This window comes from Fopius arisanus, unplaced genomic scaffold (genome assembly GCF_000806365.1).
Source record: "Fopius arisanus strain USDA-PBARC FA_bdor unplaced genomic scaffold, ASM80636v1 scaffold00010, whole genome shotgun sequence".
NCBI classification, from domain to species: domain Eukaryota; kingdom Metazoa; phylum Arthropoda; class Insecta; order Hymenoptera; family Braconidae; genus Fopius; species Fopius arisanus.
The window spans coordinates 732,511-744,434 of record NW_011887749.1 but is presented as its reverse complement, the minus strand read 5'-3'; the positions used below and the strand labels follow the sequence as shown (position 1 = coordinate 744,434).

General features: G+C 37.1%; 1 protein-coding gene across 2 annotated transcripts; it reads left to right on the top strand.

The window, feature by feature from the left end:
• The first annotated feature begins 990 nt into the window (after positions 1-990).
• Psi (P-element somatic inhibitor) lies at positions 991-11,785 on the top strand. 2 transcript variants are annotated; one of them, XM_011317216.1, is made up of 10 exons: positions 991-1,656; positions 2,566-2,656; positions 2,946-3,125; positions 3,866-3,995; positions 5,586-5,927; positions 6,012-6,408; positions 6,491-6,692; positions 6,981-7,612; positions 8,011-8,317; positions 11,673-11,785. In XM_011317216.1, exons 1-9 carry the CDS (start codon positions 1,573-1,575, stop codon positions 8,281-8,283), a joined length of 2,331 nt encoding a protein of 776 aa, XP_011315518.1. In that variant the 5' UTR covers positions 991-1,572; the 3' UTR covers positions 8,284-8,317; positions 11,673-11,785. The 2 variants fall into 2 exon arrangements, with proteins under 2 accessions (XP_011315518.1, XP_011315517.1); XM_011317215.1 differs by lacking the exon at positions 11,673-11,785 and adding an exon at positions 8,842-10,005.
• The last annotated feature ends 139 nt before the right edge of the window (positions 11,786-11,924 follow it).

Genomic DNA, 11,924 nt, shown 5'->3' with positions numbered 1-11,924 from the left:
TGAAAATCGAGGAGGTATTCACTGAAATTGAAAAATTCGAAATTTTCAAAAAAGTATCAGGGGAGCATGAAAATGGAGGAGGTATTCACTGAAATATGAAAATGCGAAATTTTTGAAAAAGTATCAGGAGAGCATGACAATTGAGGAGGTATTCACTGAAATCGAAAACTTCAAAATTTTCTAAAAAGTAGCAGAGGAGCATGAAAATCGAAGAGGTATTCACTGAAATTTGAAAATGAAAAATTTCAATTTTAGTTAATACCTGCTCGATTTTCATGCTCCCCCGATGGTTTTTCAAAAATTTCGAATTTTCACATTTCAGTGAATACCAATTTCGTAAAGCAGAAAATAACATTCACCCCATCGATTGGTCCCTCTGACAGCAAGACCGCTAATGAGGCAGTTACCGAGTCGGCTGACGAGTAGACACCCCACCATTGGGTGCGGCCCCCACTTTTTCTTGGGGTGAGGTACTACAATGCCGGTGAGCCGCTCAGTGAGGGTTTGAGTGCCCCCACCGGCATTGTAGTACCTCACCCCAAGAAAAAGTGGGGGCCGCACCCAATGGTGGGGTGTCTACCCGTCAGCCGACTCGGTAACTGCCTCAGTTGCAGTCTCGCTGTCAGAGGGACCAGTCGATGTGGTGAATGTTATTTTCTGCGTTTGAAATTGAAAATTTTATGGAGTCACTTAAATTTTTTTTAAGTGACTCCATAAAATTTTAAAATTTCAGTGAATACCAATTTCGTAACGCAGAAAATAACATTCACCCTGTCGATTAGTCCCTCTGACAGCGGGACTGCTATTGAGGCAGTTACCGAGTCGGCTAACGGGCAGACATCGCAGCATTGCGTGTGGCGCCCTCCCTCTCTTGGGGTGCAGTACTACGATGTCGCTGGGGTCACTCAAATCCCCAGAACTGAGCCTCTACTTTAGTCAATCCTCTGTGGGGGGGGGGGGCCTTATGGTCACTGCCCCCGCGGCCATTTTTTCTCCTCCGTAATCCCAGCATAGTTGTCTCCTCGACCGACCGGAATCGCTACCCTGACGCTCCCCAAAACGTGCGTGAGAAAATTTCCAAAATTGGAAAAAAAATCACAACCCTCAGAAGCGCGTTATCACGACTCATAGAAAAAGTAATCGTCGGCACGGTCGCATCATCCCCGACACTCCGGGGATATTCCATCCCGTTATACTAGACCGTGGGGTTGTGACGCCAGTACTGCGCCAACTCCACTTCAGTGTCCATTCTCGTCTCAATGATAATTTACCTCTTGAAAATCACATTTATCCGGTGATTTTTTTTCACACCAAAAACCCCTCGGGAATTCGAATAACGTGTCTCAGTGATTAAAGGTATTTCGTTGAGGTTTAAATATTGTGTAATTACATCGGTTATTGGATATTAGTTGAGATATTAACTCCTGGGGCCATCGGCGTCGCAGCCCAGGGCATACGAGTCAAACAAAAGGAACATTTTCACGGATATCCCCTTTTTTCAGTTATAGTACAATCGTCGTATTTTTTTTCTCACCGATAATTACACCTGGGTGTTTAATGTTTTATTAAAAAATGAGTGATTACTCAGCGGTAGCTCCGCCACAAAATTTCAGCCAGAGCTCGGCTTTTGCCGCGGCTCTACAGCGTGCCAAACAGGTATGTTAATTGTTTCGTGGATGTATCTCAAATTTTCATCGACATTTTAATGCACACTTTGTTTTATCATGTTTTTTCCTCATTGTTTAATGATTTTGGTATTTTTTTTTATTTGGTTACATCTTTTTGGATTATTTGCTGGATATATTTGGAGCAATTTTTGGGGGTTTCGAGACGGGAATGAGAGATTTTTCGATCGGCGATAGCAAGGGGTTGGGTGGGTGGAATTTCCCCAATTTGGCGCCATTTTGAGGGATTTTTTACCATTTTTTTTAATGCAAAATTATTTTTATTTGCATTACGGAGAAAATGTTTTGGTAATGATTCAGTAATACTGATGGAGGCGGTTTCTTAGTATGAATATTTTGCGAATGGCTGAGGGGAATTTTGAAAATCTAGAGTAGTTTTGGACGGTTTCTTGGGTTCTTCAGGGTGAGATCTGAATTTTTGAAATTGTTCTGGTGAGTCCAGATTTATTTACTTGTTGACAATAAAATGGTCGAATTTTAATTGAGAATATCTCCGGAATGGCTGAGTGACGTTAAAAAAAAATGGCGCCATTTTTGAGGTATTTTAATGGACTTTCTATTGAGGACGAATTCAGCGAAATCGGGTCGTTGGGTCTGCAGGTATCGATAATCAAATGAATTGTCTCTCGTTCTCGCTCTCCTGATAATTAGGTAAACTGAGGTTTGATGTGAGGTTTACAAGCGTTTTAGACTCTAGGTGAAAGCGTGCAGAACGATTGATTGATTGATTGACTGATTACTTGTTTATGAACTGTGATGGTAATTTTATGGGATATTTTGATGAAATTGTTGTAGTCAATCCTGAATGGGAGTTTTTCATAATTTTTTTCGAGTTTATTTTAGAGATGTTTTTGGTTTTGTGAACGATGATTTTTCGCAGATTGCAGCTAAAATAAATCCAGGGGGTACACAGAGTTCGGAGGGCAAACTAAAGCGGTCACTTGAGGATGGCCCAGGTATGATTCACGATGGTAAAAATAATTAATGATTTTTATTTGGAATTTGATGAATTCGAGGTGTTTACGGAGGAAATAGTCAATTTATGCGATTATCTCGGTAACGAAGGGACTTAGGAAAAAATGTTGCTGCACATTTTGTGTGGGGAATTGAATTTCCTGCAAAAAGTGTATGTGTTATTTTCTTGTGAGTTCAATAGTTATCGGGAAATTCGCAAGATTGTATCGATAAAAAATTACTGAAATCCTGTGGAATTGAGGGAAGTCGAACGTTGGAATGTTGAGTTTATCTTTCCAATTTTAGTAGAACCTGAGGCCAAGAAATTAGCACCCGATCCTCTAATGAACCTTCGTGCACCATCAATGGGAGATCCAAGCAGTGGACGATCAAGTTCTCTGGCTTCGTCACCGCCTCATGGAGTCAGTGGTATGGGTGGTATCTGCAATGAAGATATTCGAGTCCCTGATAAAATGGTTGGATTGAGTGAGTAAATGATGAATGCATCCCCTAAAAACAAAAATTTAGACTATCCTAAAATGACTGAATTGTCTTCAAAATTTAATATATCCTACCTATGAATTTCCACAAACAGATTCAGTACAGAAGTGGAACGATATCACACTTCACTCACTAATCGCTCAATTATCTCGGTACCCAATGGTTTCGCGAGAAAATTCTATGGACACTTTTTGTAGGGAATTTAATTCTCCACAAAAAATGTCCTCTTACATTTCCTGATAAACCCAGTAGATCCAAAGATATTGACGACCTAAGCTACACCAGAGAATTGGAAAACCCTCCCCTGAAATTTGATAAAAAATGGAACAGTCTTTCGTGAAATTTTCCGTAACTATCGGGTTTACGGAAAAATGCCTGAGGACTTTTTTGTGGGAAATAGAATTTTCTACAAAAAATGTCGTTTGACATTTTCAGCTAAATCCACTGGTTTCTGAGATATTTACATTAATATGCTCAACCACTTCCTACTGAACTGGCCGTTGATGGTTTTATCGTTGTTTTCATCATTAACAAGCTTTAATTTGATTTTATTATATATAAAAAAACAACAATTTGTTTCGTTGAACTCTCCACAGTGGTCAACACAACATCTGTTGCTACTCAGATCCCACGATCTATCGTAATTGAAGTTATCCAAACGAAAAGTCCCCAATCGAAAACAAATCAATGTATCTTCAATCATTAATCCATTATTATTTTTACAGTAATTGGAAGGGGCGGCGAACAAATAACGAGATTGCAAAGTGAAACAGGATGTAAAATACAAATGGCGCCCGAAAGTGGCGGTCTACCGGACCGTGTTTGCACTCTAACTGGTTCACGAGAGGCTGTCAAGTAACTTGTTTTCCCTTCTTATTTCAAACAATAATTCTCCTTTATTTCAATTATATTTTATGCAATGCAATCCCCATACATATGACAATACTCCGCATGAGAGATTATGAAGACATATCTTCGTTGAAAGGATTTTTATGAAATTGAGAAAGTTAATGTGATGTTTTGTATGGAGGTGGTGGAGAAAATACCGAAATATCTCGAAAACCGATGGCTTCAGGGGATAATGTTACATGACAGCTTTTGTAGAGGAGACAATTACCCACAAAAAACATATCTGTCATTTTTTAATACGCCTACTCGTTGCTCAGATAATGCCATTATCCAATCGAAATTAATTAATCAAATTCTCAAAAAATCACACTACATCTTATTTCATGAATATATAATATAAAATATATTCTAAAATATATTGCAAAGTATATTCGCGAAGTAAGCAACAAAAGGGACTTATTTGTTCGTGAGCGGATAAGCCGGTTATTTAGAGATAATTTATTAATTATTTCGATGGGCCAATTCATTTTCACTTCGAAAATTAATACGGTGCACTTTATTCTGAAATTATCTCCGCAATTACTCTAGATATCGAAAAATGACAAATAAACTTTTCTGTAGATCTTGAAATTTCCCAAAATAAATGCAAGTGACATTTTTCTCTAAACCGAGAATTGTTCGAGATATCTTCACCAAAAAATTTCTCCATCCCTTCACCATGGAATTCGTATCCTGAAGATTCTTATCACCTGCATTATCTGTGACGTCGTAGGAACCCGACCAATTCGATCATCATCTCGCCATAATAAATGTAGCCATCATCACGCAATGAATACTCCACCTGCATAAATACCAAACGTGAAACTCAAAAGAAATAACCAAAAAATTTTTTTTAAATAAATAAAAAATCAAGAGCAGATGGGAAAAATTGATGAAATTTTATTCCAGAGAATTAGATAACCTGGATGACCGGAAAAACAGATAAAAATCACCGATAAATGTGTTCACCAGATAATTATCCGAGAATATGCATAAACAATAATTCATTGATTTATAAATTGTTTAAATAACTCATAATCATTCTGTTTTGCTCTTTCATTTGTTCTGTTCACCTTTTCGTTAATTTATCCGACAATTATCGCATTGATTGATTTGTTTGAATTAATAACTAAACTAATAGTTTTTTACTTTCACTAGGGAATGAGGAGTATGAAAGATGGTAATGGAAGGTGGAAAGGAGTTGATAGAATTATGCATGGGGGCGTATTGTTATCGACAAGATGATTTTTTAAAGAAAATATGTACTAGCTTAGAATTGCTTCTAAATCCACATCAATCGTATTATTTTTCAAACTTCATGGACAATTTAATATAAATATATCCTGTTGGATTGATCGATATAATGATGTATTACCATGTGATTGTGCTTTAATTGCGAAATAATTATTTGAAAGAATAGTTACATATGTGTCGTACCATTTGCCTACTTCTAGTGCTTCAGATAATTTTTTTTTCTTTCAATCTTTTTGTTACGATCGATTTTATTTATCGATTTAATTCGGTGGGTTTATGGGTTTTTTATTGTCTGTGTTGCAGTAGGGCGAAGGATCTGGTGCTATCAATCGTCAATCAGAGGTGCAGGGCTGAGGGAATTGGAGATATGAACATTGGGGGAAATTCCAGTGGCAGCTCTGGTGGTGGAGGTGGAGGTGGTGGCGGAGGAGGAGGAGGAGGAGGTGGTGGTGGAGCTGGAGCTGGGGCTGGTGGATCCATGATGAGTGGACATCCTGGATCAGTTGAGATCATGATTCCTGGCCCCAAGGTTGGACTCATCATTGGAAAGGGCGGGGAGACTATCAAGCAGCTCCAGGAAAAATCTGGAGCCAAAATGGTGGTCATTCAGGATGGACCTTCTCAAGAGCAGGAAAAACCACTCAGGTTCGTTGAGTTTAGGAAACCTTTTGGGAGATTTGTGAATGGAATTTTATGAGAACTAATTCAATCATTGAAAATATTTCACAGAATAACTGGCGACCCCTCGAAAGTGGAATATGCGAAGCAATTGGTTTACGAGTTGATAGCGGAGAAGGAGATGCAGATGTTCAGAGGTCCCAGAGGTGGTGGTGGCCCTCCAGGCTCCAATGATCGTTCTGGAAGTTTTTCCAGTGACAATGGATACAACCATCCCTCGTCAAATGCCGATGGAGTTGAGGTTCTCGTTCCTCGAGCAGCTGTTGGTGTTGTTATCGGAAAAGGTGGTGACATGATTAAGAAAATTCAATCCGAAACTGGGGCACGAGTGCAGTTTCAACAGGGACGTGAGGATGGGCCTGGGGACAGGAAGTGTCTGCTCTCTGGAAAACCTCAGGCAGTTGAACAAGCTCGCCAGAGGATCCAAGAGCTCATCGACAGTGTAAATGTTAATTTCCCCTTTTTTATTTATTTTTATAAATCAGTAGATAAAGGGAACTCTTGTTGACTGGATCATTGAATTTTTCCAGAGGAGAGACGACAGAAATCCACAGGGACCCAGAGGACCCAGGGGCAATGGCTTCGGCGGTGGACGTCCCAATGAATATGGAGGATGGGACAGGCGTCAAGGGGGTGGGGGACCTCCTGGTGCTGGAGGTGGACCCATGAATGATAAAATCGAAACTACGTACAATGTACCTTCTACCAAATGTGGAATCATCATTGGAAAAGGTATTTTAAAATTTTAAATCCTTTCAATCACCTAGTAAGATCATTAACTCAGATTTCATTCATTAAATCGAATTTAAATGAATATACCAAAATTTTCCTCATGACCTCTTTTGTAGAGTAGATTCAGATCTGCAAAAAATCTCCCACAGAAATTTTGCTATCTTTAGTAGATTCCGAGATACTTGTCGAAAACTCATGTCTGTTTCTTGCTGCTTCGATCTAGAATTTATAATTTTTAATTTTTTTATATTCAATAATCGATAATAACAATTACTGATTGATCACCAGGTGGAGAAACAATAAAACAAATAAATCAGCAAACGGGTGCCCATTGTGAGTTGGATCGGCGAAATCAGGGGAACGAAAACGAGAAGATTTTCATAATTCGTGGCACTCCAGAGCAGGTGGAGCACGCAAAGAGAATATTCAGTGAAAAATTGGGAATGGGACCTGGTGGTACGCCTTACGGTGGTGGACAGGGGGCAATTGGTTACAATCCAAGTTGGAATGCAGGTGGTGGATATCAGACGTGGCCTGGTGCTGGCCAGGGACAACCCAATGATGCCAACAGTGCAGTACAACCTGTTCAGGTTAATCCACAGACCGGGCAGCCTGATTACAGTGCCCAGTGGGCTGAGTACTATCGATCACTGGGTATGCACAGAGAGGCTGAGATGATTGAGCAGCAATCGAAGCAGGCTAAACCTGATCAACAGCAGCCAACACCACCAGGTGCACCAGCCGGTGCCACTGGACAGCCACAGCAGCAGCCACAGGCTAATCCACAGCAGCAGGTCAATCCTGCCCAGAATGGAGGACAGCAGCAGGCGGATTACAGTGCACAGTGGGCTGAGTACTACAGAAGCATGGGAAAAATTAAGGAAGCTGAGGCCATTGAGGCACAGATGAAAGCTGGAAAGGTAATTTATTCCATCATTTTATTTTATTCGTTAAATTTATACATATCCGGAAATTCTTATTTATACTCATTTTTAGTTCCTGCACATTCGAATCGATGGAGTATTTAATTTATTTAATACGAATTTAAATTAATCAGATGAATAATATAAATAATTGAGGCACAGAATTAAACTTAAATTTAAATCGTCAGGAATTTAAACTGGCTGTTCTACTATTTCGTTGATAATTGATTAATTCATCAGTTATTGATGAATCTAAAATGTCGTGAATCTAAAAATCTATCTAGATTCAGAGATATGCCCCCAAAAACTCGAGCGAAAAAAAACATAAATCGACAAATCGTATGATTGGTTAAATTATAATTAAATTAAAACGAAATGATTGATTTGAATTGCAGTTGGGTGCGGCGAATAATCAGATGGCTCAACCCCAGATGCAGCAGCAGCAGGCAATGCCAGCACAACCAGCGAATCCTCAAGCAGGAGCACCAAATGCATTTCCCCATGCCTATGGGGCATATCCAGGTATGAATGCAGGCTCAACACCAGCTGCCTATTATGCTGGTGGTGGTGGTGCTGCAGCACCTCAGCAACAACCTGGCCAGCAGAATCCAGCATTCGCTGGTGGATATCAGAATTATCCATATTCACAGCCCAACTCCGACAACTAATGTCTCCACCTGGTTTATCAACAGTGATTACTATGTGAGTATCTCTTTCTCATTAAATTACTGAAAATCATGAGACATTGTGTGAATTATCCCCCACTTATTCCAATTTATAATCAATCGAAGAAATTATTTCAATTATTTCCACCCACAGATATTTCCCCATTCGTCCCAATTTACACAATTCCTCATGATTAATTTACAAAACATTTTAAATTGTGTTAAATTTAAAAATTGTGAAACTCGTATTCTCTCTCTCTCCCACAATTTAAATACATGGAATTGAATATTTAATTATTGAAAAATAATGATTAATGGGGTAACAATAATCTCCCATGCATAATCTCAAATATGTAATCTGTAAAATGTTTTTGTGATTTCATTGATATTTTCAGGTTTTCACATTTGAAAATTCAACAAAATTACCAAAATGCTATCCCAAAAGTATATAATTACACCTCTCAATGTTTCCAATTTAATGAGCAATAATTAATAATTAATAAAAAAAAATACGACAAAGGTGATAAATGTTAATGTACAGTAATGCATTATTTCCAACAGTTTTTTCAGATAGCTTTCCATTGGGACGCGGTTAAATGCCAGCTGTTGTCTTCATAATAGTCCTAACGTTAAAAATAATCATTAAAAACGATAAATAGAACCTACAGAATGATTTAAAGAAATCAGAATGACCACAGATGCTTTGATTAGAGGAATGAGCCACCAAGCTTTCAAAAAAAATATTATTTAACTTCAGAGATAAAAAAAGAGAGAGACGATATCAATCGAAATGACACGTTAATTTATTACGATTACAATGTCCTCCGCTCTTTCTTCTCTTTTTTTTTTTATAAATCGTGTATATATGTATCCAGCTACATATATGCCTGTAGGATATCCATTGTCTACTCTAAGGTTCATATATTCAAAACTACGAATGATAAAACTTATGAAATTATTGAGAAAACAATATCGGAATAGTATTATGTATGAGGATACCATCATTATGTCCATGTTTTCCATTAAACTCTGACATTTCTTCTTATGCATATGATTATTAAAGTAATTAACACGAGGGGAAACGAGAGATGTATCATATCTGCTGAGGGGTGGGAGGGGCTGAGGGGAATTTTCGTCAGGATTTTTTCTGGGGAATTTCGCACGTTGAGAGATTATTCTCGATATCTCCGTGAATCTGGTTGGTTTAAAGATATTAGTGTTTTCGTAACTAAATTGTTTTTGTTGTCTTGTGGGAAAATTGACGGAATTTATTGATTAATTAAATTATTTTGGTAATTGGAATTGCAAATTGAAAAAAAAATGAGAATGCGATTGGTTTTTTACGAATATCTTTAGAACCGTGGGTTTTATGGAAAGAAGTCAAGAGACTTTTTTTTTAGGTAATGAAATTTAACATGAAAAAGTCCTGTGGCATTTTCCTCTGGCCCCATTCAGTACCGAGGTATCGAGCCTGTCACACTATCCCCGATAAAATGGTTAAGGTAAGGTCCCTCAGGTGGTGGCAGTGGATCGAAGTCTCTTCACGTCTGCTGTGGCTTCCAATATCTCATAATTACGTTTATTTACACCATGTATCCATTAAACTGTCGAAATTTATTTTACACATGTATCCAAAATAGTAAAAGAATGATGTGAAAAAAAACTTATAAAATGATTACGATAAATCTTCGCATATCGTCATGCAACATGTCAATTCAGGTCCAATCATTTGTAATTTCATTAACCAGTCCCACGTTCTAGGCTCCAGTGCAGCTGTATCCATTAAAAAATCAACGGAAATTTTGTAGATTATTTTTTCTTCATTTCTCGTTTTACTGAATTCAATCGATTTATTGTGGAATTTGTGATTGTCATTGGCATATTCTTTATTTTCTGAATGAAATTCATCTCAGGGATGTAGCTGCTGCTCTCCAGGAGGTGAACTCGCCTGAATTCTGGATGTTTTTTTTTTCATTTTACATTGTAAACTGTTAATTTTTCTGGTTGAAATGATGTCTGGGGGATTATTTTTGAAAATGTCTTTTACCAAAAACGGTTTCATCCTGTGAAACTCAATTTTTTTATTAGTGAGTGACGTCACTCGTTAATGAGGTAATTCAACGATTAAAATAACAGTCGATGAGCCCGAGATTAATGTACAGATTTTGTCAATTTTGTGGAAATTGTTCTGTGCCGTTTTATAAAGGGTTTCATTTTAATTCGACTATTGAATTTTAAGTCGAAAATACATGTTTAGGGAATATTTTTCGAATATCTGTGGATTCAGAGGGAAAGTCTGGATGTGAAAAATGATTTTTCACCTGAATTCCGTACGAAGAAAATTAATACAAAAATCTAGTCGACTTGAATTTAGATTTCTATTCAATTTGTATTGAACTTTTATTGGACTTTGAAATTTATCTGCACGATCAATAGAACTCGATTTATTTATATAAGTCTAATTTCCTCATTTTTTCCTTGATTTTATTGATAAACAACAGAATAAAACTGCAAAACAAGAAAAATCGGTTCAGCGAACAGTTTTCGAGGAATATCTCTGAATCCCAAGGAGATAGCGGCATTTTTGTTATGACCTTTTTTAAAGCACTCATATTACTCCAAAAAAAAGGTCTTGAAGAAAATCTCGGTATCTCTGTTCGATTTCAAGATATTTCTAAAAAATTCGACTAGAGAATTCCCTTAAAGAAAAATCAATACAAATACAATAGAATTGTCCAGTAAATTCGATAGATTTTTCAATTAAATTTATTCGCGTGTAATATCCTAGTCCTTCAGATATTCCCTAACAATTTGAGGGATGAAAATGTTCGTGGAATTGTTAATAATTAAATAACCAATGAAACGAAGATATTAATCAACACCTGGACCCATCAGGAGGACTAATCGCTAATCAATGAATAATGGTAAATAACGATGAATACCGAACAGAGAAAACTTGTTTTTTGCTACGAGTGTTGCCTATGTCTGGTTTTTTCTTTAGGTTTTTTCATGCTAAATAGATGAACAATCGCCTTGTACGCGAAATTTCCAAAATAATAACTGATAGTACCTATTATTTATCCACCCAATCAATATTTACTTTCCATTTCAATATAAGTTAATATTATTTCTCACTAGATTACTTAATTATCGTAAATTTTTTATTGATAATTGTACCACACAGTAATTAGTTGACTAATTAACCTGGAATAATCGTTTAAAATGACTTTAGCACTCTTTTTAGAACTGAGTACGCACCATTTTTTCATTGCTATTTGTTACACTACTTTTTTTGTTTACTGTCTCCCTCGTTGAAATTTTGATCGTTGTACTCTTATTGATTTATTTGTGATAGCTGTTGTTAAAAAATTAAAATTCATCTGTCGTTTCAGGACGGATGCTGGAGCACGTGTTTGCGGATGAGGTAAAGGGTGAATGAATTTTATTTTATTTCTGTAAATACCTGTTTGAAGTTTTTTTTTTAATGAAAATCCTGAGACATCTTTTTGTTTTTTTTTCTACTCGAAGATTTGATTTTTTTTTTAATGAAAAAAAAATAGATAAATGAGAAAAAAAAGATGAATTGTGGGAGATGGGAATCGAGTTATCAACATTACTCCATTTTGTTCCCTGGAAAGAGTGTT